General features: G+C 43.5%; 1 protein-coding gene across 1 annotated transcript in view; it reads right to left on the bottom strand.

Annotated features, from left to right (window-relative positions):
* Nucleotides 1-25,209, bottom strand: part of LOC147709469 (bifunctional epoxide hydrolase 2-like) — a 179,300-nt gene that overhangs the window by 48,462 nt on the left and 105,629 nt on the right. Inside the window, exons 5-6 of the mRNA XM_086928033.1 lie at nucleotides 20,506-20,586; nucleotides 12,336-12,394 (exon numbers count right to left, since the gene is read on the bottom strand). Of these exons, the coding sequence (XP_086784159.1) occupies nucleotides 12,336-12,394; nucleotides 20,506-20,586 (140 nt within the window). The remainder of the gene's footprint in view (nucleotides 1-12,335; nucleotides 12,395-20,505; nucleotides 20,587-25,209) is intronic.

The following is a 25,209-nucleotide window of genomic DNA, read 5'->3' as shown; positions in this document are numbered from 1 at the left end:
TGGAGACTTGGGCCTCATTTATCGTTTGGTCGGCAGGACGCCAACCATTATGGCAGAAGGAAGCCCCATTTGTCAACCCACCTGCCAATTTTACAGTTCCTGATATTTCAGAAGAAGCACTTTTAGCCAAACATCTAGCGGGGTGACATGTTGTGGTGGTCCTGTCAGCATTGTGTTTAAAAAACAAACACTCAATGTGGAAATGTATTTCTGAAAACATAGATGTCCCTGACACTTCTTCCAGCGTTCAATCAAGGCTGAAGCCCCAAAACAACAATGCAAGAGGCTGTGGACCAAGCATGCTATGTTTTGAATTCCTGCTGCTCTTGCCGCCTGATCCTTCTCAATCGATCTGCGACTTTTGTTACAATTAATCACTGTATGCGTTTTAATGCTCTGAAGGGTAAAAGGGGCATTGATGAAGTAGCCCTCAAATGGTTATATTATCACATATCACACAGACAAAAAATTAAGTCCAGCTTTCTCGAAAAATGATGCCCTAACACAAGGGGTTCCAGAGGATCCATCCCAGCCTCTACCCTTACCGGTACTGAACAGCAGATGTGCTGCTAGAAAACATGGCTAAAAGATCTTCCCATTGACAAGGCCAATAGCTTGGGCATTTGCGCGATATTTTAGTTCTGCCAATGCTGGTTTACATTACTGCTGGTAATCCTGACTGATACACTCAGATGACCGTTGCTGGTAATATTGCTGCCACTAATGTTATCTTGACTGATGTGGTCACTATTACAACACTAATAGTAGTAGCTTGCAATGATTTTCATTGAACAGAAGTAGCTCTTACTACAGAAAAGGTTGGAGGCCACTGGTATAGATGGATTGCTTTTCTGCAGTGTAGATATTCTGGCCATAAAGGTGACTATCCCCTTATGACCTATGCGTCCAACTGAGGTGGGTATGGATTAACACGGCTGTTAGGTGAATCGCCCCACAGCACAGGCCTCGAAAAGACTACTCGCCCACTCGCTATGGCGAGTCCTATTTTATCAGGTTGAGAAGTTTTTAGGGCCTACTCACACATTCTGGTGAATGAATTTCTGCTAGCATAGAACAGGTGTTATATTCATTCAGAAAGTGAATGAGCAATAAAGATGCCTATCAAACTGTTTTTTATCTTGTCACAGTTGCTGTGCGTTCCAAGTCAGAGATCAAATGTCAGCTTATGTCTTGTTACAAATTTCTACTTATTCTGTGCCACTGGTACTTAGCTATACCTGGTTGATAGGCCCTAATCAGGGTGAAAATTATCCTAAATTGCTTGTGTTCTGGGTCAGTGAGGACCTCGCCTGGCAATTTGGGCTGGATTGTTCCCATTAGAGCAAGGTCAATACTGATTTGCATATGGTTGGGACCAAATTGAGGTGGCACGGTGGGCAAAAAAGGATGGACTAGGATGCGGTCCAAGTGATTGCTAGTGGCTGAGATTAATTGAAGCATTTCATTCAGCACCTTGTTGATGTTGCAATGAAGAAAATGGTGACTCAGTGAAATAAAATATTTGCCTAGAATCACACAATTTGAGACCAGTTTATGGTCAAGCACATTACAGTTAGGTCAAGTAGCTTATTCAAGTCACTAGACCTGCAGGTCTGGAAACATTTTTATGATTTTTAGAGGCCTGCAGCGCAACACACAACATCACTCTGAGGCATGGGTTTGAGGGAAAGGCCAGTGGAAAAATACTAATATGGTAACACAACATATTGCAGGGCCATACTGCACTTCCCAGCCATAATGCGAAACAATACGGAATGCGCACCACTGAGTGGTAACTGCTCTGAATTGTCATAATTTACATATCTACAGAGGTACAGGCAGGACCACTAAGGGCGAGGGAAGATGGCCCGTTTCTTGCATCTTTTCTGGGGTCTGCCTAGTGCTAGCGTGGAGCTTTATCAAGAAATGTAATTCTTCACAAAGGCAGTTGTGCACTTGGGTCACCTGACTCATTGTCTACACAAGCTCCAAATCAGGCTTTTAAGTAACACAGAAAGAGGTTTCTGCTGAAAAATGTAGAAAGACTACATCCAGGCCAAGTAGCAACTTCAAGGCCTCATGTGTCCCAGGTTCTGGTGCCCCTGTGGGCTTCTCTCATTGTCCTACGAGCACAGGCCCAACATGGACAGTTGTGGTACAAATTCCCATAAGAATGAGAAAGATACAGCACAGGTGGCAGCAGCACTTTAAGCTCCCCCCCCCCCCCCCCACACACACACACACACACCTGCATCAGTGCAAGCTTCCCTGACATGCACAAAGAAAATAAAGCACCAGTAGTGCAAGTGTTCATTCATTGCATAACAGTTTCAACAGACAGATTCGGCGTAAGGTGGTGTCAGAGGCACATGCGCACATGCATGTGCATACATACACACACGCAATAGTAGTTCAAGCTTCCCTGACATGCACAAAGAAGTGAAAGCACCAGTAGTGCAAGTGTCCGCTGCACAACAGATACAACAGTCAGATTCAGTGTAAGGTGGTGTCAGAGGCGGGTGGTGCGCACGCATATATACACACACACACACACACACACAGTGACAGCAGTAGAGCAAGCTTCCCTGACATGCACAAAGAAGTGAAAGCACCAGTAGTGCAAGTGTCCGCTGCACAACAGTTACAACAGTCAGATTCGGTGTAAGGTGTTTTCAGAGGTGCGTGGTGCACGCATATATACACACACACACGCACACACACACACACAAAGTGACAGCAGTAGAGCAAGCTTCCCTGACATGCACAAAGAAGTGAAAGCACCAGTAGTGCAAGTGTCCACTGCACAACAGATACAACAGTCAGATTCAGTGTAAGGTGGTGTCAGAGGCGGGTGGTGCGCACGCATATATACACACACACACACACACACACACACAGTGACAGCAGTAGAGCAAGCTTCCCTGACATGCACAAAGAAGTGAAAGCACCAGTAGTGCAAGTGTCCGCTGCACAACAGTTACAACAGTCAGATTCGGTGTAAGGTATTTTCAGAGATGCGTGGTGCACGCACGCTCACACACACACACACATACACACACACACACAGTCACAGTGTCAGCCCTGTGCCACTATACTTTGTCCTGCTAGAAAGATGCACTTGACTCAAAACAATGTTGCTCTAGTTGAAGCGAGTCTGGAAGCAACACAATGTCTATGTACTGTGCGGCAAGAGGCGGCTTTTACCAGCTATTGGAATTGAGTGTGCTTCCAGAGAGCTTCACTTGAGACAGCCCAGGGCAACGCTACTGCATGTTTTCATAGCTGGGACGTGTATTATATCCACCCCCTATACTGTGTGTCGTCAAAGGGCTGGACTTTAGCTAATAACACCAGGAATGAACACTGTATGAAGTCCGAAAACTGAAATTGTAGAGGAATTTGATGTCTCAAAATTACTATGCATGAATTTATCGGTGGTCACTTCGGGGGACTGGCATTGATACTGGCACAACGGCGCTACTGTGTGGTTTGCTGTGCTGTCAGCAGGGCACAAGTCCTAAAAAAAGAAGTGGGGGATGCTGTCACCGGAAGTGACGTAACAGCAGGAAGTGACGTCACAAAAGGTGCCGAGCTCCTCCTTCCCGGAGAGGCCAAAGAGTGAAGTCCAGCTGTTTGGCTGGGGGAACGGCGTCCCCCCAGTAAAATAAGTGGGGGGACGCCGTCCACCTGTTTGGTACCCCGACTCGAGCCCTGGATGTCAGTATGTCAACACGTGTGTCGGCACACCAACACTTGATTTGATTTGGGGACTGCCGGAGGGGCAACAACCCCCAGGGTCTGCCCACCCTTATCCCCCCAATCCAGGCGCGCAACACCCATTGGACTGACCGGGCTTAGGGTGACCAACCGTCCGTAAATTTCACGGACAGTCCGTAATTTCGGCCGTCTGTCCGTGAAGGAATCTCTAACGGACGCCATTTGTCTGTCATTTTAACAGGGCACCGGTTGCTCCACCCTAAAGCCGGCACAGCTTACACCCACCTCCCTTCTTCACTCCGATGCTGCACCAAAGCTCCTCAGATACTCAGCAGCAATGGAGAGGCACAGCGGTGTGGTAACCCTCACACCTCCAGCCCTTGATGAGCTGTTAAGAGGTGCTTCGAAGGTGACTGAGAGGGAGGGGCTGCCGGTTCAGGAGCAGCGACATCTATTCACATGCAAACAGCCCTGAATGTGTCATGTCTCTGCTATTTCGAGGGGGGCTCACACGTTCCATTTCTACCCAGGGCCCCAAACATCCGAGACTGGCCAGATTACACCCCTGATAACACCGAGGCAGCACGTGGTTCTCTTCACAGAGGTAATTACTGTCACTAAATTGTAAGCAAACCTCGGTTCTTCAAACATGCAGTCTATAATGTAAGAAAATAAAGAAATGGCACAACCGCACCCACACTGATTAACAAAGTATGGAGGACAATCAGTTCAATCAGTTCTCTTAGAGTATCTCCTGTAAGTACTGTACATCACAGTGGGGGATGGCATTTTGGACAGAGAGCCTGTCTTCTCGTTGTCTTGTGCAGGAGGGGGCGAGGAGCCCAAGATGATACTAGAATACTGCCTGCCCACCCCTGTGCCCACCCTGGTGGATCCTGTTCCCCCTCCTGTGATGGCTCCTGCCCCCCCCCCCAACCCCAGTGATGGCTCCTGTCCCCCCAGTGATGGCTCCTGTCCCCCCATTTGGTGGTTCCTGACCCCCCCGCCTGTGATGGCTCTTGTCCCCCACTGTGATAGATCCTGTCTCTGCCCTGGGTGGCTTCTGTCCAGTCCTGGAACGGCCCCTGCAGCGAGGGTGAAGTTCTTGATGGGCCTCTTCTCAAAAGGGCTCAGCTCAAAATTATTATGGAAAGGTCGGCGAGTAAGTAAGTGAAGGGATGGGTGAATGGCTGGATGAATTAGTGAAAGGGTGAATGGATGAATGAAAGATTGAATAAATGGATAATGAGAGAGGATGGATGGATTGAGTGAGGGGAAGGGTGGAGAGAAAATGTAAATAGCGTGATGTATGGGTGGAAGGGTAGCTGGATGATGGATGAGGGGAAAGATGGATGAGGAGAAGGATGATGGATGAGGAGAAGGATGGATGGATGGATGGAGGGGAAGGATGGATGGATGAGGGGAAGGATGGATGGATGGAGGGGAAGGATGGATGGATGAGGGGAAGGATGGATGGATGGATGGATGGATGGATGGATGGATGGATGGATGGATGGATGGATGGATGGATGGATGGATGGATGGATGGATGGATGATGGGTGGGTGAAAGGATGGATGGAGAGTCGGTGGGTGAAAGGATGGATGGATGATGAGTGGGTGGCTGAAAGGATGGATGGATGATGAGTGGGTGGGTGAAAGGATGGATCAGTGGGTGGGTGGATAGTAAGTGGGTGAAAACATGGATCAGTGGATTGGATGGTGGGTGGGTGAAAGGATGGATGAGTGGGTGGGTGGATGGTTGGATGGATGATGGGTGGGTAGGTGGATGAGTGAAATGATGGATGGATTGATAAGTGCAAGGGTGAATGAATGGACATATGAGTGAAAGGGTGGATGTAAGGATGGATGAGTGAGTGAAAGCGAGGTTAGATGGACAAAAGGATGAATAGATATTTGAAGGAGTGAAATGATAGATGGATGAGTGATAGGGTCAATGGATGGATTCATGAGTGGATGAGTATATGGATGGATGGGTGGGTGGATGGATGGATGGAAGGATGGCTAAGTGAAAGGGTCGATGGAGAGAGAAAGGGAGGATGGATGGATGACGAAAATAGTGGATGGGTGGAAGATTAGTAAGTGAAAGGATGGCTGGATTGGTGAAAGGGTAAATGGCTGAATGGATGAGTGAATGGATGGATGGGATGAAGAGTGGATGGATAAGTGTACAGATGGATAGGGTGAAAGGATGGATGGATAATGGAGGATGAGTGAAAGGATGGATGAGGGGATGGATGAAGGAATGGATGAGTGAAATGATAGATGGAAGATACATGATTGATAGGTTTGCAAATGGTTGAATATGTTTGTAAATGGCTGGGCTTACTTATATACTATTCCGCGACCTCTGATGTGTCTGTAAAACGTACCTATTGTTCTGAAGTTTTGTCCTGAATTTTGACCTCCTGTCCTGAATTTGTGTCCTGAATTTTGACCCTTTGACCTGAATTTTTACACCTACCATCCTGAATTTGCACCAATGCCAGTTGGTCACCCTAACCAGGCTTCAGCCCCCCACTCCCCCCCCCCCCCCCCGTCGTGTGTGGCAGCCCGGGATGAGACAGATCCCGGGCACACACAGAGCCGCACCCGAATGTTTCACAGGTCTTTAAAAGACCACAGGAATGTTAATTAGGCCTTGCAGTTGTTTCACCCCTTCTAAGAGCCCCTGCAGCTCCATTCTGCATACTGAATAAATGTTCAGCCCCCCCCCCACCGAAATCTTTTCTTAGCCCCCCGAAATTTGGGTCTAGTTGCGCCTCTGCCCCAATCCCTCACAAAATTCCAGGGATGGATCCCTGCACCGGGATGGCTCACAACCAAACAACAGAGTGACTGCTACGTTGTTCTGGTTTCCGGGTCCGGGAAGCTGGGTCTGGTGGCTTAGTGGACGAATGCGTCCACTGCAGGGGCCTGCGTTTGACCTCATGGTTACAGATTCAAATCCCGGCGGGCCCACTCTGCCTTGCATCCTTCTGAAGTCGATAACATTGTAGCATTGAGAAGGGTAACAATGCATATCTGTTATTCAGCGCCAACATCCCCTTCTGGGTGAACGTGCGCTTCAAATACACACGCACTGTGGTTTACTACCGCCTCAAGGTATGAGTAAGTGCCGTCAAACTATAATATTAATAACACCAGGTGAAGCGCGAGGGGACCCGTCGCACCAGTGACACCTGCAGGTGTCAACGAGGGAGCAGACGGGCAGGATTGATGGATGCGCCACCTCTGAAGTTTAATGGAATTTTTGAAATGATGTCGACATCCTGACAGCACTTCAATTCAGAGCCCTGACTGATGAATGGAACGCGTCGGGGGGAGGGAGGCCCTGGTTGCCAGGCATCCATAAATCCCGGCAGCTCTCCGGGGGCCGGCCCGGGTATGAGCTCGGAGAAGGAAGGGCAATTGGTATGATCACTCTTTCCAAGAATGCGCTGACAAGCCCCTTTCTGAGGGATGTTCATTGCACTTTCAAGTGCAAGGTTTGAACAGGCCCATAGATACAGATAACAGATTGGGACCCGCGCACCTTTCAAGTCTGGGTGCACCGCTAACAACACCTCTGTGCACAGTTCTGGCTTCTCTTACACTCCCAACCCCCCCCCCCCCTCTAAATTCCAATTTTGCGCCCTTCACACCTTCCATTTTAATACATTGTAGGTACTCTCATCTCTTACACGGCCTCTCCCCTAATTATATGTTTCTCTCCTGGCACAGGTATTACTTAAAAACACTTGTGCCCTTAGTAGAGCACACCGCAGGGGGCATTTTTTCACTGCAGCAAGAGCCCGAGGTGGAGTGGTAGGAGAGGTTAGGTGGGCGAAGCTCGGCTGAGACCACCTTACAGCTGCCATAAGGCTGTGGAGAACAAGAATGGCCCTGCAACTCTGAAAGTTCTAGACTTCATGTTGTAAATATGTTTACCTCTATATTTTGAAGCACGAGGAGATTAAGGGATTTGACAAGAATCACACCATTCTTTGGTCCAGTGTTGAAGCCGAGAATACAACTCAACTCTCCAGATCTCAAGGTCACCAACTTAGGCACAGGGCTACCCTGCCCCCTGACATGCATTCTGGGTGAGGCTGCAGTTTCTTTGCACTGGGCACCGACACCAAGCAACCACGTTTGTTCCTTATTGTTTCAAATACCAGGACACACTGTGGGGAACACGCCTTCTATCATGTCCCCTTGCTCTACACCCATACGACCACTACATGTAGTATTGTATAGCGCCATGAAACCGCTCGGTGTACGTGCGCTCTAGAAATACTTTGAACTCAAACTCAAACTCTACAATGCACACATACTTCTACCATGTCAATATGCCTGATACATTTATGATTCCCACATATCTCCCCCCTGCAACGCTAATGTAAATAACTATTGATATTTGGCAAATAAATCTGTCTTGAGGAATGATATTAAAACCAAGGAATGGGGTTTGATTTTCACTAATGCGCAACTAACACCATTTGGGTAATTTTGCATGTGTATATGTGACAAATATACGCATTTGACAGGTATGTTTCCAACTGCTGTGTATGGGGAGTTCCAGCCTCATTTGCACTCTGCATTTACTCCTGCCTTTCAAAATAATACATGGGTGGGAAGCTGCCTGCAAAGTTTACTTGCTTACCCACACATTTACGACTTTGTGTTGACACCTACCTTTGCAGATCATCCACAAAAGCCTAACATTACCTTGTGAAAGTGCTAATTCATCCATATCAGCTTGATTCCTCTATTAAGTGCAATCTGTAAAACGAATATTCCACGCAATCCTAATTCTGCGATTTGGGGTTGGGATTTTACGTTTGGTTAAAGTTCTGTTGTACTTTTACCTTCCGCCCAGGCGCACAGCACGCTTTACGAATTGGCCATAAAAAAGGCTCAGGCAGACACTGCTCTTGATACCCCTCGTGGAGAACAGTTCTAACACGCGTGTCCTTTTCAGAGATGCTAATCCTCTCTTTAACCTGCTGTAGCACATTGAATAATCCAGGTGAACATTTGGAAAGTTTTTAGTTCAGAATACTTTGGGCCTCATTAGGATGGCGGGCGGACTTTGCCCGCCCGCCATCCTCGTGGTAATAGGGACCGCCCGCCTTAAGGGCGGGGGTCCAGTCGCTAGTATTAGGATGCGCCTGCCACTGTGGCGGGCGCATCCCGCATTCCTACCATTGTGTGCACTCAGCACCGCCCACCACAATGGCAGGAAAGCCTGCTGTGCACCTCCATGCACAGCATGGCTGGCCCCGCGCAGAGCCTGCCATGCTGTGCATGGAACTGCCCCATGTGTACCCTTCACCCCTCCGGAGTCGCAGGGATTCTCCGCATGCCTTTCCGTGGCGACATTGCCGCCACGGAAAGGCATCCACAATTGCCCATCCTAATATGGCTGGCAGTGCCTGATAGACACCGCCACCATATTATTCCTTTTCCGCCCCGGCCGCAAGGCGACCGGGCGAAAAGCGGCGGACGGTCTTTCCGTCCGCCGAGGTCCCCCCGCCATACTAATATGGCGGGGGGGAAAACGAGTGTGGATGTCGGGCGGATTGCCTTGCCAGGCTGGCAGTCGCTAAGGCCAGTCTGGCGGGGGCAATCCGCCCGACATCGTAATGGGCCCTTATGTTTGGAATATTTAGCCGGAAAATGTGACTGTGTAATTACTTTTCATTTAGTATACAAACTAATTAAAAAGGCATATTTGAATAAATAAAATAGTAGCCATGTAGTATTCTTTTCTGCACTCTACATACGTTTGTGAATTGGTCCCGTCATCTAAAATTGAAATCAAATCAAAATATTAGTTTACATTTAGTACAAATAGAAAGGACGCTTGAAAATTGGGGTAGTAGAGTATGTAGACCATCGCCTGATGCTCCAGTCCCAGTCCCTACTGGTATGTTTACTGAACATATACAATATTAACCTTCTGTTTGAAATGTTGACGATGCTGAGAACGATTGATGGTTGAGGTTCGGTATTACAAACTGCTATAAAGAGGTCTGGGTGCATTGGTCTGCAGAGGATCACAAGTTTCCGCCTGAGCTGAGAAGTTGATGGAACTAGAGGTAGAATTGTGCTTACCTGTAATATGTATGCACATACGGGTTCTAAAGCATATGAAACTAAAGATGCTTGCAGAGGGTTGGTCAAGCATGGAAGATGAAATTAGAGGTTTGGGGGCAGATGTACTAACTTTAGGAAACACGATTTCCTAATTGCGATTCCCACCAAATCGCAATTTGGAAATCGCAATTCCTAATGTATAAAACTTCTTATTTTAAATTATTTACTCCTAGTGGGTCGCAAATCAATCTGCCTCATGAATAATAATGAAGAAGGTCGCAATTTGAGACCAATTTGGAATCGCAGGCATCACAGGGATGGTGGCCTGCTGGGGTCAGCAGACCACCATATCTGTAATTGTTTTTCAATTAAGCAAGGTTTTAAAAACATGGAATGCAGCCCACTGTGTTTAAAATACAGTAAAAGTAATGTTTAAGTTTAATTTTTTAGTTGCAGGCAGTGGTCAGTGGGCCAATGCCTGCTTTTTTTTTTAACATGCTCAAAGGGGTCGCAAGAGAACTCCTTCTCTTATGCTAATGGGTTACCACCACTTTCAAACTGGTGGTAAAGTATTACCGCTTTGTGACTAGAATTCAGTCACAAAAGTAATACATACCATAACGATTCAGTATTTGGAAGGGACAACCTCAGAGGTCACCAGGACATTGCAGGAGATTCCCATACATTCATCCGCAGTCAGCCAATACACTATCACAGATGTTTTTGATGTTGGTAACACAGCAGCCCCGTATCATTGCGCTGTGTTGTAGAGTTGGAACAGGACGAGCTGAAAAACTTTGACCTCAATTGGCACATTGTTGGTGCTGCACACTCCTGAGTACTAGAACTGGACCTGAGACAGAAGTGCCAGAGCAAATATACCTCTTTTTTAACCCATTATTTTTCCCCGCAGGGTATTACAACGTGGTTGTTACAACGACTGTGTTGTAACCAAGCGTACCATTACCCCGCAAGTCATAACAAAACATACCATTACCCTGCAAGTCGTAACAATGACTTGCGGGGCACTGGATGTTGGAATAGTATAATTTACTATTCCAACTCCAATATGTGCAACAGTATGGAAGGTGTTGGATTTTAAATCCAACACCTTCTATCCCCTACGCAAGTCGTTGTTCCAACTTGCGGAGTAATGGTACTCGTGGTTAAAACACGTTCGTTATAATGACCGCGTTGTAATTCCCTGCAGGGAAAAGTATTTGTGGTAAATGATGTTTAGAGCCTGAGCCAATGCCCTCCTTGCACTGCAGTGTGTGTAAGGACACACATCACACTGACTTTCAACATGATTCCATGAACAGCTCAGGCTTGTCCTCATATTCTCAAGAAGTAATTCTTCTCTTCTTCCTTGGGGGGGTGGTGTCCATGTAGACCTGGCCTCCAGACCTCAATCTACGATTCTTAAGTTTTTCACATCAGTTGCTGGTGGTAGCTCTACAGGAGAACACCAGCTTGAGCCATTGATTTCCTCACTCTAGAGCCTTGGGCATTCAAGGTCATAAGAAGGGATGTATCACATTGTTGTTGGCATCATAACATTACCTAGCCTCTTTGGATCTGTGAAAGCCCTTCAACTTTGAAGACTTTTTGCTCATTCTGAAAGACGCAATGAAAAGTGTGCCACACAGAATGTAAGCTTGCAGCATGATCACTTCAACCACCAAACTTGGCTCCAACAAGACACAATTTCGGTGTCGTCACATTGGCTCTGGGTTATGTGGTTCTAATGTGATTCCCCGGGGTATAACTTGAGTCCCATGATTCCAAGACAGCATGTGAAACGTTTTATGGGTCTCAGCCTGTGTCTGGGATATTTCAAATACAACAAGCCTGTGAAGGGAATAGTAAAGGACTAAATCTCAGATGATGTCTCGAAGGTGGACAAACAGGGACGAAGGAAGAGAGTAGAGCTGACAAATATATAAGGAAAAAGCGGACATACAGTGATAACGCAGGGGAGACATGGAGCAGGTAAATGTATAAACAGGAGTTGACCAAAGAGAGACGTAAGGAGATGGGGTCCTGAAGGCAGCAGAAGGAGGAAATTAAAATGTGTGACTCACTAGTACAGAAGTAGCACTAAATTCCAAAAGAATGTATGATCAAGGCAAAAACATTGTGCACAACGCTGAAGAGGGGATCCAAAACTTATTTTTCGGGGGAAATGATAGTGAAGATGATGAGTGGGCTTAAAGTGAACATATCAAAATACAGAAGAGAAATAATCAGAGGAGTTGGTGTCAGTCGATAAAATAAAAGAACAAGAGACTCATTGAACGGTGCATGAGCTCAAGAGAGGAGACTCCTGAACAATGTCTAAGCTGGATGAAGATACAAAATAAGTAGTGGAACTTCATGGGAGATGATGATTTGGGATAGGATGCAGGACCCTTAGACTCAAAAGCACACCAAACACTAGAATTAAAATGCGATAGCCAGAATCAATAAAACTGGAATTGAGAACTTGATTTTCATCTAAACACATCATGTCTCTTACCTTTCAACTTGTGTCCAATGTCCACATTCTTCAATGTGCCCTCGTGTTAGGTGGGGGACCTTGAAAGACATAAGTGGCAAAAGAAATGAATAAGGCAAATTGATAACTCTAAGATTATTTTAAATACAGCATTATATATTACAGAAATATAGTGTGTATATATATATATATATATATATATATATATATATATATATATATATATATATATATATATATATATACATATACATATATATATATATATATATATGTATATATATATATATATATATATATATATATATATATATATATATATATATACATTAAAATATAGTATTTTTTCGAAGAACTATTTGCTCCGTACAGTGTTTAACAGAAAAGATCAAATAGCCACAGGATCCTTAATATCAAAATCATCACCATGGGCATGTAATGATCAATAAACTGCATGAGAAATTTACTTTATGAACTATGGGCCACATGCACTAAGAGTCCGGTTACAAATTGTGCACTGAATTTTGGTGAATTGACTGATTACGAGAAGTGACCTATGTACTAATAAGTGACATCGAAAGTAATCATTTGCAATGTGTCACAGAATGACTGGCCTAATGAATATTAATTAAACAGGTCGTAATTTGTTATCCTCTCTGTGATTAGTTACAAATACAGGCATGGTGGCCCGAAAGGAACAGCATATTATAATCCTGTGTTCTTGGGAATGGTGGTGCTTTATAAAAAATATAACCTTTCCATTTGGGAAAACATCAATGGGCAGGCAAAATCCCTTGGATCAGTGTTTACTCCCTCTGAGGATGCTAACAATTCCCAAGTAGAGAGCACTCCTTTTGGAATCTATTACCACCTCCTTGGAGATGTCTGCAATTGTTCAATGGCTTGCAACATTGATACATTACGTACCATATCGCAATTCAGAAGGAACACACCTTACAAACGACAGTTTGGTATGGATCGCAAAACCGATTTTACAAATAGGCAAAACCTTCCCAACTGGTAAAATGGGTTTGGTATACTAGAAAAGGGCATTTGTGGTCACAAACCAGTGATTCTTTGCGCCACAGGGTTTGTGACCACAACATTATTTCCAACATCTGGCAATATGTTGAATGGTATTAAACCATCAATCAAATCTAAGAAGAAATGCACATGCAAGAACATGAATTACAATCAGGTAGCTATAACATTGTGTAGCAGAAAAGATTTTCCGATTCAAAAAGTTTGCAATATCATTGATGATGAGGTGTATCTTACTTGTATTGTCTGTTCAACTCTTGTTCATATTTTATTTAAGGTCACACGTTGCATTTGTTCTTTCGGTGAAATGATGGCCATGTCAGAGAACTGCAATGCAGTGTCTAACCTTACCATAACAATCACAGCAAGCAATTCTGTGTACTTCTGTTGGATCAGAGATTGCACATTTCACATGTTTATCTATCTCTTAAAACGTCTTAGATCACTTCATTAGCCTTCTCATAGATACTGCTGCTGTCTGGTCATTTGCCTGCCAGATCTTGCATTTGTACAGCACTCTCTACAACCACCCATTGTTTGTGAGGACTGAACATATTCCCCAACTTTTGTACCCATATTTTGCAAATAATGGCCAAGAATGACTTCCCAGGCCATAGACATGGGTTGGGAGAGACCTTAGGAGGATACAGACAACTGAGGAGTCTCTGCAGCAGAATTGTTCTTGTGTGAGGTCAACACTGGCATTGGCCCCAAACCCTAGGCCCCTTCTATGACTCTTGACCTGATCTGAGACCAGTCCTACTGACCAATACTTTTGCCTCAGCAACTTGAGTTTTTTTTATTCCTATGCATTTAAGTTTGTTAACCAACTTTTCTCCATTTCATGCAACCGCCATCGCCCTATTATGGATGGGGCAGCAATCCTAATAGATTTTACGGCTAGATACACAGAGCTCTGTGGCCATGGGAAAGTTCTCCTGTCCTACATTCTCTCTTCTTCTTTCCTGATACACGGATAGATCCCAAGAGGTTGTCTACAGGTGGCTGCACCCATCCTTAATGTGAAGTGGGCCCCCTCTGTCTGACTCCAGTCTCAGCAGTTCTGTCTCTGCTCATCCATCCTCAACCTTCAAATCACCACTTTAGTTCTATGTTACCATTGGTGCTATTTCCCCGGTCACCGATCACTTGCAGGATCCAGTGGGCTTGTTGTCTTTACTCAGGCCCAATATTGCTATCCTACCACTGCTGTGCAGTAGACCGGACGTTGGGCTGGACTCAAGGAGATACCCTCAGTAATCTGGGGGTATAACGTACATCGGTCCTACAGTACTGTGACATGGATCGGCAGGTGCAATGCTTTGATGGGCCCAGTTGCATATTCTCTCTTTGTACCTCTTTCAGTTTGAGTGCTTGTACTACTTTGTTCAATCTATAGCCTATTGTTGCACCCATTGCTGCACCCTCCACCCATATTGGAGGTTTCATTTGCCAACAAATTCTCAGATTCTGCAATGGTGATCTTTGACATAAAATTGTGAGTGCAGGACACCCATTGGCTGCTGGATTCGTGAGACGGTTTTATCAGTTACATTCAGAGAACTGTAATAGTTTTGCTATTTCTGCCTGTAAAACTGGTAGTTCTCTAGCTATAGACTTGCATTTGGGGACCGAATCTGCCTGTTGGAAGCAAGGTTCATTTGTATAGTTGCCCCTCATGTGACATGTAACCCCATGTCACATGTAACTTTGTAATTTTGCTTTTATACACACACAAACCCACACGCACACAACCGCACAGCCAATGCCTTCCTAGGGAAGCTTTCTCCCCACCAGCAGACATGCTAGAAGATGAAACCAAGAATTAGTAGATTGACCTATCAGTGCTCTTAAGTTTGGATAATCATGCGCATCTTGACCAGTAACCTGGTGCCAGCACTAGCCTAAATTTCTTAGCAATCCTCCTCAAAATATTTAGAGTGTCGTACTGAACTCTCCATAGGCACTGTCCATTCAATTATAGCTGTGAATGAATTGATTACCCTAATCCTGAGGCAGAATCGCCCCTTGGGAGGGTTGGGATGTAAGGATACCCCCTGTTCATTTCACCATCCAGTAGTCTGTGCTTTGATCCTATCCGTCCACCGCCATACTGATTAGGGTCATCAAGGCATACACAAGGAAAACATCCAGATTAAGGGTGGAGTTCAGGTACACTAACCATATCACACATACTACTGTGTACGTGGTATGTCACTTTAACATTGATATAACTTTGCCCGCCAGAGTGGATTAGGTATTAGAAGGTCCTGAAGCGGTGCAGTTGATCCACTTTGGAAAGATTAAGCATGAAACATGTCGACCAAATAAAGGGATCTTGGAATCCTAGACGTTCTGAGGATCCATTAGTTATTATTTATTTCCCATTAAAAAAGGCCCCACAAATAAAATAGATCCAGAAGGAACCTCTAGGTAAATTACAATATCTGTTTTTAGACCAGTATACAAAGTGTTTATAACTCTTCTTGAATCCCTTCCTGAAGATTTTGTTGTGCACACTCTTGTCCAACAGGCGATATAACTAAGATCTCTGGCAAAGTGCCCCATTGGGCATTGCAACACCAGCCCAATGAGGAGCACAGCCCGATGATGAAGCATGGTAGGTGAGGGCTTGGGCTCCTAAAATGAGATGCTCCTTGATGATCTGTTTGTTGGTCCCAGAACCCCAATGTCTGTTTTGGAAGCCCCTTTTTTCATGGTAGAACTTCACACTTATTGTTAGCTGAATACAAGTCTAGTTAGGGAGGACGTGTGCTGGACGGATCATTGAAATAATATCGAGAGACAAAATATCGACCTGCAAGAATATCGTTGAGAAAATATCGACTGACAAAATATCGAGTTTCTATCTACAAACAGGTAAGTACAAAAAGATCGAGTTTAAAATATCGTTTACAAAAATATAGGTATAAATAATATCGACTTTACTAAAAACAATGTTAAATTAAATTATATTAAAAACTAAGTACAAAAATATACTTAAAAATACTTAAATTAACTTATAATAATTAAATAATTAATGAAAGTAAAAAAATAGAATTTTGTAATTCATATTTCTTGAAACACATATATATATATATATATATATATATATATATATATATCTATATATATATATATATATAGTAACAAAATATAATTAAATAATAACCAATATTATTAACATACAATAACAAAAGAGTAAAAATTACTAGTCCCACTCCAGTGGGTGCAACAGTAGGGAAAGCTTTGGATAGCGTAGGGGTTAAAATTACTATTCCCACTCCAGTGGGTGCAACAGTAGGGAAAGCGTTGGATAGCGTAGGGGTTAAAATTACTATTCCCACTCCAAAGAGTGCAACAGTAGGGAAAGCGTTGGATAGCGTAGGGGTAAAAATTACTATTCCCACTCCAAAGAGTGCAACAGTAGGGAAAGCGTTGGATAGCGTAGGGGTAAAAATTACTATTCCCACTCCAGTGGGTGCAACAGTAGGGAAAGCGTTGGATAGCGTAGGGGTTAAAATTACTATTCCCACTCCATAGAGTGCAACAATAGGGAAAGCGTTGGATAGCGTAGGGGTAAAAATTACTATTCCCATTCCAAAGAGTGCAACAGTAGGGAAAGCGTTGGATAGCGTAGGGGTTAAAATTACTATTCCACCTCCAGTGAGTGCAACAGTAGGGAAAGTGTTGGATAGCGTAGCGGTTAAAATTACTATTCATACTCCAAAGAGTGCAACAGTAGGGAAAGCGTTGGATAGCGTAGGAGTTAAAATTACTATTCCCACTCCAGTGGGTACAACAGTAGGGAAAGTGTTGGATAGCGTAGGGGTTAAAATTACTATTCCCACTCCAGTGGATGCAACAGTAGGGAAAGTGTTGGATACCGTAGAGGTTAAAATTACTATTCCCACTCCAGTGGGTGCAACAGTAGGGAAAGCGTCGGATAGCGTAGGGGTTAAAATTGCTATTCCCACTCCAGTGGGTGCAACAGTAGGGAAAGCGTTGGATAGCGTAGAGGTTAAAATCACTATTCCCACTCCAAAGAGTGCAACAGTAGGGAAAGCGTTGGATAGCGTAGGGGTAAAAATTACTATTCCCACTCAAGTGGGTGCAACAGTAGGGAAAGCGTTGGATAGCGTAGTGGTTAAAATTACTATTCCCACTCCAGAGAATACAACATTAGGGAAAGTAAATATTTCATATATTATTCAAATATCTAAAAATGAATATCTATTAATAATTAAAAAAAAATACTAATTAACAATAATTATTTCAATTAATCACCTATTAATACAAATTAATTAAACATTAACAATTAATTATTTTATAATTTAAAATTATTTTACAATTATTTCCAAATAAATACATTTTAATTAGTTTTATAATTTAATTAATTATTAATAAATTACTTTCCACCATATGCCCCTATAAACGCACAACCCGCTACAGAAATTAAATTACAAAAATTTACATAATTACCAATTAATCTATTAATAATAATTGTTTTCCAATTACAATAAAATTAATTAACACATATAAATTAATTAACAAATAATTACAAATTACTATCAATAATTACATTTACATATTTAATTAATTATAATTAAATTACTTCCCACCCTATTCCCCTATAAACCCACAACCTGCTACAGAATTAAATTACGCAATAATTATAAAAACAAAAATCATTAAATATAATTATTTATAACATAAATACACACTTTTCACACATATTATAACATTAAAATACACTATACAAAATTAGATATTATTAAAAAATCGATATTTTTAACTATCTATATTATATACTTCGATATTTTTAATAGTCAATATTACTTCACTTACCTTAAAAACGATATTTTTGTTATCTATATTCTGTCCTGTCGATATTTTGTCCAGTCTATATTAAAAACACGATATTATGTCCAATCGATATTTTGGTCTCAATATTATGTCTGTGCACCGTGCTGGACCAAACCTCGCCTCACCTTACCCCCTGGTATGTATGTTATTGAACAACACAATGGGCCTGATTTAGAGTTTGCTGGACAGGTTACTCTGTCACAAAGGTAACACATATCCCGTCTGCCTTTTTACCAGTGCATGATATCCTATATACCCACCAGCCAAACTTTGAATCAGGCCCAAAGAGTTTCTCACACTTTTCCAATTCCATTTACATTCTATAGTGCTCATAGCCATCAAGGAAAACCAAACACTGCACAAGATGCATAAAAAGTCAAAGTCAAACATAAAGATAGAGAATTTAAACTTTTTCTGAATTAAAATGGTCAAGTGTTTTCTATGTTTCTGGAAGTAAAGTTTACCAAAGCACAGCCGGTAAATTATGTTATGTTAATTGTTATGTTAATTGGTGTTTATATAGCGCCAAATCACTGTCAGGTCTCTTGGCGCTTGGGGTGGGGAGGGCGCGGCTGCAAGACGACAGTCGTGGCAGGTGAGAAATAAGTGTTAGGCTGTGCTTAGGGCTTCCCTAAACAGAATAGTTTTAAGCTGTTTTCTGTAATGGGAAAGGTTAGGTTCCTTTCGAAGCTGCTCAGGTAGCTGGTTCCAGAGCTAGGGGATAAGGACGGAGAAGGCTCTGCCCCTTTTGAAGTGAGTTTGTGATGTGGGCAGGACAGGAGACAAGCCTTAGAGGATCGCAGTGAGCATACCAGGATATATGCCTCTAGACGTTCTTTTATGTAGGTAGGGGCTCGACCGTAGATCGCTTTGTGGGTGATGCAGAGGCCCTTGAATTTCGCTCTTTGCCTTATAGGGAGCCAGTGCAGTTTGTGTAATATCGGCATGGTATGAGACCTTCTAGGGTGTCTAAGGATCAGCCTGGCTGCATCATTAAGGACCACCTGCAGTCTGTTTGCCAGTTTCTGATGGAGGCCAATGTATAGGGCGTTACCGTAATCCAATCCTGAGACGATCGTCTGGAGTGTGGAGGTGGAGAGAAGAGGAACCAGTCTCCGTAATTGCCTAATCAGGCCAGTGCAGGTACCGACCACAGAGGAGATTTGGTTGGTCATGGAGAGCTCGGCATCAAGAGTTATACCGAGGCTCTTTACAACTGTCATGGGTGTGGGGTGGGACCCAGTTCATGGGGCCAGAAATGGTCCCCCCAAGGGGAGTCTGTTGTGGGGATGACCAGGATCTCTGTCTTGTCGGGGTTGATTTTTAGTGAGTTAGCTGTCATCCAGCTTACAGTGAATCTGAGGATGTTTTGTGCCTGGGCCTGAGCGAGGGGGGTGTTGTCAATGCTGAGGATCAGTTGGGTGTCATTTACATAGTTGTAGATTTTGCAGCCCATGTTGGCTAAGGCTGCGATCAGCGGTTGCAGGTAAACATTGAACAGGAGAGGGGATAGGGCTGAGCCCTGGGGGACTCCGCAGCTGAGCATGCCTATATCATATACCAACTCTCCCAGTTGGATCCTTTGGGATCTGCCAGACAGGAATGATTCAAGCCACAGGAGTGCCTGGCTACTGATACCCAAGGAGGCGAGTCTATCCAGTAGCTGAGCATGGCTGACAGTATCGAATGCCGCTGGTAGGTCTAATAAAATCAGGGCACAGGGTCTTTTACTGTCAGCCATGGGTCTAAGCTCATCAAGCACTGCTTGATGAGCCTTTTTGCTTCCACACTGTAGTAGAGAGGAAACCTAAACTTAAACTACTCTCAGGAGGACATCTATACATGCCAATCTGTTATAAACTATGTTGTCTAGTACCTATACCTGCAGGAGGGTCTCTTCGTACAACTCTCCAATACATACAAAAGTGGCCTATGGTCCACAAGATTGTCACATTTATAAGAAAACGGGACTCCTAATACTCACCTTACAAAATACTGCAAGATATTTCAGAGTTTTCTTTTTGCCAAACTGGTTTGTCTACTGATACACATACTTTCAATTTAAAGTCTTACAAAAATGAAATTAAGATTTTTAATGGATCACTCTGTAGAGGTCAATTCTAGTCAATCTTAGTAACTGTACAAGAGTTAACATTTCTCAAAAATTTTATTCACAGGCTTACTAAGCCTGTGAATAGCAACAAGATTTTGGTATATTGAAACTGCGTATGAGTCGTACACAACACGATAATGTGCTTTGGATTAGAATACGGTATTGACTCACCCATTTTTCCATTCCAGTAGTCATCTTCGGAAGGAGAACTTTGTCCTTGCCAGCTGTGACCATCAGAGCTGGGACCATGATCTATGATGGGGTTTAGGAAAAAACACATCAGGAACATTAAATCCATACCTCGAAATGATCCCTATTTGAAAGATCATCTTTCTTTTACTGCTTGTGTTGTCTTCTTTCAAGATTATGTCAGACAATCTCTTTTATGCAGCCTTATGGTAATTTACAAAATGCAAATACATGTTTTAGGATTTGCAGAGAGAACTGTACACAAATCTCTGTATGAGACTATCGAACAAATAGGATGAAAACAGTAAAGCAATATAAAAGTGAAAAAAGATCTCATGTTACTCATGACGTTTTTTGGCTCATCAAGAACTAGCCTCCTGAGGGTTATACGTAAAAACAGTGACATACAGAAAATATGTTTTCTGAAATGATGACCTGTGCATGTAGTGGTAAAGTAAAGATTTTGTGTCTTATAGTATTTCATTCATAAATACAAATTTGTACAGGTACAATACTTCAAATGTATCTCCTATTCCCCTTGACCACAATTTAATCTTTGATTTAACTCTTAATTCTATCTCTGGCTATAGCCCTTCCTTCTGACACTAGCCCCACCCCTTTTCGCTTACACTAACCCTAGTGCCTACTGTAACCCTAATCATTACACCATCACTTATCATAACCCTAGCTTCAGCCCTATACCCAACTTAATACCTTCCCTAGTCCTCACGATAAACCCTCTTACCCTAACTCTTACCTCTAACACTGCTAAAATCGTATGCCTCATCCTTACCCTGAATCTTAGCCCAACCATTACCCTAATCATAACCTCAACGCTTCATCCTAAAATGAAATATTTATACCTTACTCTAATGTTAACTATTCACCCGAACCCTAATATATTAAACATAATTACTAAATCATTAGAATGTTTATTTATTTTTCATCTTCAAAAACAAATTAAAAATAAACACATTTACATTTGCAAACACATGTCACAACTTTATCATCAATTTACGTTTTCTGTAACCCCACCTCAAGAGAGTTAATTTCACTAGTGTAGTACTTTCTAATATCTGGAGTGGTTTAATCTAGATGCAATGCAGGCTGGTGATGCTTGAAGCTGTGTTTGTAAAACTTCATCCCAAGGAAGCAAGTACTGATGAACTGACTGCCATCAGATGCCAGGCATATCTGTACGATGACAGGGGTGAGGTACGACATGTCATGTGGCATGAATGGCACCCACTTTCATATGCAGGAAGATCAACACATAAGACAGGCACCATCAAATGCCATGGATAGCTATGTCAGAGATGGCCATCATGCGCGACGGATAGTAAGAATATACCAAATATGCTCATCAAATGCAACTCTGCTTACCAGAGATGTTTGAGGAGAGTTGATTTCTGTTCTGCCGGCACAATTTATCTGAGCCTTTCAGAGCCAGTATCACACACACCGTTGCGTCCAGCTAAAGACATATTTCCTCCAGAAACTTTGTTAAGTCTGAAGGTGAAATCGTTTCTCAGGACAAACCACTAACATGTGTTTGATCCCTGGTCACCCATGGGTTGGCCACAGAAGGTTCTTAGGTTAGAGTTAACTGTACAATCAACAATGGTATGTTTTCATGCGTGTTTTGCCTTTTTCATTGGTTAAAACTGAATGCCTTTTCCAATATTGGGCACACTTTGCTTTTTTATAGCTGTAGATTTCTTATTGCATTGATGACGTTTTATTGAACTTTATTAGGACCTGCTGAACAAGTTAATTACCTTAGGTAACTCTTTCTGGTGGATACTCTATCTAACCATCGATTGCTCACCTTGAGAATATCATCAGGCAGTAGTCTGGATCCAGAAAATTCAAACCAGTGCTTCTGCGGACCGACTGTGTGAGTCTGCATCAATGACACTGCGCTCCAGCAGTGACACAGGGAGCTGCATATAAGCAACACCCAAGTGTGTTGACATCAGTTTCTTTCTTTATTCAGTCCATGCCCTCAGATGCAGAGCTAACTGACCAATTGAAAAACCAGTGTGCAGATTCCTAAATTTGGATCTGTTTAGATGGAAGATACCATACAAAACAGATCAGGGAGGCAGGAGGGTGGCGAGGAATCTGTGTTAGACAGAGTAGCTGGAAAGAGCATTAAAGCGTGTAAGTAACTTGTTCTTCTGATGAATACTTCTAACCACAGATTCCTCACCTTGTGAGTAGATACCAAAGCAGTACCTCCAAAGGTGATGGGTCTGTGGAATGGCTTAAGCTAAATCAGCAGGACCAAGTGGGTAAAATGCCCATCTCGATGGACCTGACTGTTGAGGCAATATTGCTTCGCGAACATGTGAACTGATCCCCATGACAATTATACAGGACAGGCACTCTGCGTGCAAACAGAGTGGTGTGGGCCTTGGCCTTGGTGGAGTGAGCCCGCATGCCTTCTGGAGACAGATTCTTAGCCAATGCGTAGCTGATCTCGATGCAAAAAACGATCCATCAACAGATGGAGCATTTCTGTACCGCCTTCTCTTCTTTACAATCATCCACCCGATGCTCCTTCGTACAGTCAATGTAAAAATTGAACACTCTTCAGGTCCAACCAATGGAGTCTTTCTTCCTCTTTCGAGGGGTTGGTTGGAGCAAAGAACGTCGTAAGAGCGATGGCTTGGCTGACGTGAACCTTTGTATTCACTTTCGGCAGAAATGCCAATCGAGCCCTTAGCACTAGTTTGACTGGGGAAAAGGGTGGTATAAGGGGGCTACACCAAGAGGCCCTGAATGCCACTCACCTGGCTTGCATATGTTGTCACTACCAGGAAGACAATTATCAAGGTGAATAGACACAAAGAACAACTGTATATCGGTTTAAAAGGGGTATAGATCAGAAAGGTGGGGCCTAGATTTAAGTACCACTGTGGTGTTACAAAGGGTCTTGGTGGAAACATATGCTGCAAACATTTTAGAAAACACGATGCACCAGTGATTTGATCTGGCAAACATAAAGAGGTTAAAAGAGCTGAGAGATAACCTTTACCTGCTGGGCACGACACCACAAACACGTCCCAACAGCCTGCATATATAGATTTCGGGTAATGTAGCCTAGCCGCCAGGAGGAAATCAATAACCTCAGGAGGGAGATCAAAATAACTCAACTGCCGATGCTCAGCCCCTCACATGGAAGTGCAGATTGCTCAGGCTCGGATGCAAGACTCTGTCCTACTGCTGCGACAGACGATCCTCTTGCGGTAGCCTAATCAGAGGCCCAGACGTTCTAATCAATCAGTAGCCTAATCAGAGGCCCTCTCTACTGGCCCAACCCAGTGCCATTACGATTACTGGGGCCTGGTCATTCCTGATGTTCTTCAGAACTCAGGGAAGTAGAGGTATCAGCAACAGGATGTCATACAGGAGTCCTGTGCTTCACTTTATGCGGAATGAGTCTCAGACACCCAACTTTATGGGGAGCTCAAGTGTGCAAAAGCATTGATATTGCCCATTCTCGTCAGTGGCGAACAGATCTAGCCAGGGTTCTCCCCACTGTTGGAAGGTTCCCTATACCACCTCCAGATACAAGTACCATTTGTGATCCACTAGAGTAACCAACCAAGTTTGCCATTTAAAGATCCCTTCAAGTGGTATACCACCAGGGAAATTGTCTGATAGTCCAGCCAGCTCTAGAGATGCAGAACCTCCTGGCACAGGACTCTGGATCCCAATCTGGCTCAAAATATACCCTGCTTGTTGAAGTTACACATGACATTGTTTGTGAGAATTGCAGCCATCCCTCTTTGATGGTAGGCTCGAAAGCCTTCACCACCACACAAATTACCTGCAACTCCAAAAGGTTGATGAGAAGGAAGAGAGGTCTGCCACTGGTCCAGTGCAGTTGAGTAACCACCATGGCAGATCTTTGGCAGTCCTCTTCAACATCTGGATGGAATTCGATAGGTTCCCTTGGTGCTGGACCCACTGAGACCTAGGTCCCATTGCATTGCTCGCATGATCCCTGAGTGCATTGCAAAATTCTGAATGAGGCATACTCCAGAGTGCATTACCCAATTGGCAATGTGGCATACTCCAGAGTGCATTGCCCAATTGGCAGTGTGGCATACTTAAGAGTGCACTGTCCAATTGGCAATGGGGCATACTCCAGAGTGCATTGCCCAATTGGCAGTGTGGCATACTCCAGAGTGCACTGTCCAGTTGGCAATGGGGCATAATCCAGAGTGCATTCTTCATTATAGATTGGGAAATGAAAAGGCATTCATCATGTTTCAGGTCAAAGAGCAGATCTGGGTTTCCAGCCTTCTTTCGGAAGTTTTGCAGATTAAAGTCCATTCACACACAAAAGTGACTTCAATTAAATGAATCCATAAGGCTTCAAAAAAGTGATCAATTCAGATGTCGTAACAATTATTACTACGGAAAAAACTGTAGTTGTAGAGGTATAAAATAATTAAATGTATAGACAGGGAAATAAATTGGTACATTTAATTTGGCTGTACAATGAGATCAAGTGACGGCTAAAGTAGGTGACTCCATTGTGTATGATATGTTAAATCAAACAAGGGAACCCGCAAGGTAGATAAGGACCCATTGTGTATGAGGCACCAAGGGACCTCAAGCCTGGTCATATTATGCCGAGCATGAAACGTGCTGTGCTCTTAGAGCACTGATAAT

This window comes from Lissotriton vulgaris, chromosome 6, assembly GCF_964263255.1.
Source record: "Lissotriton vulgaris chromosome 6, aLisVul1.2, whole genome shotgun sequence".
NCBI classification, from domain to species: domain Eukaryota; kingdom Metazoa; phylum Chordata; class Amphibia; order Caudata; family Salamandridae; genus Lissotriton; species Lissotriton vulgaris.
Note: the sequence above shows the minus strand (reverse complement) of the source record. Positions and strands in the feature narration are given on the sequence as shown.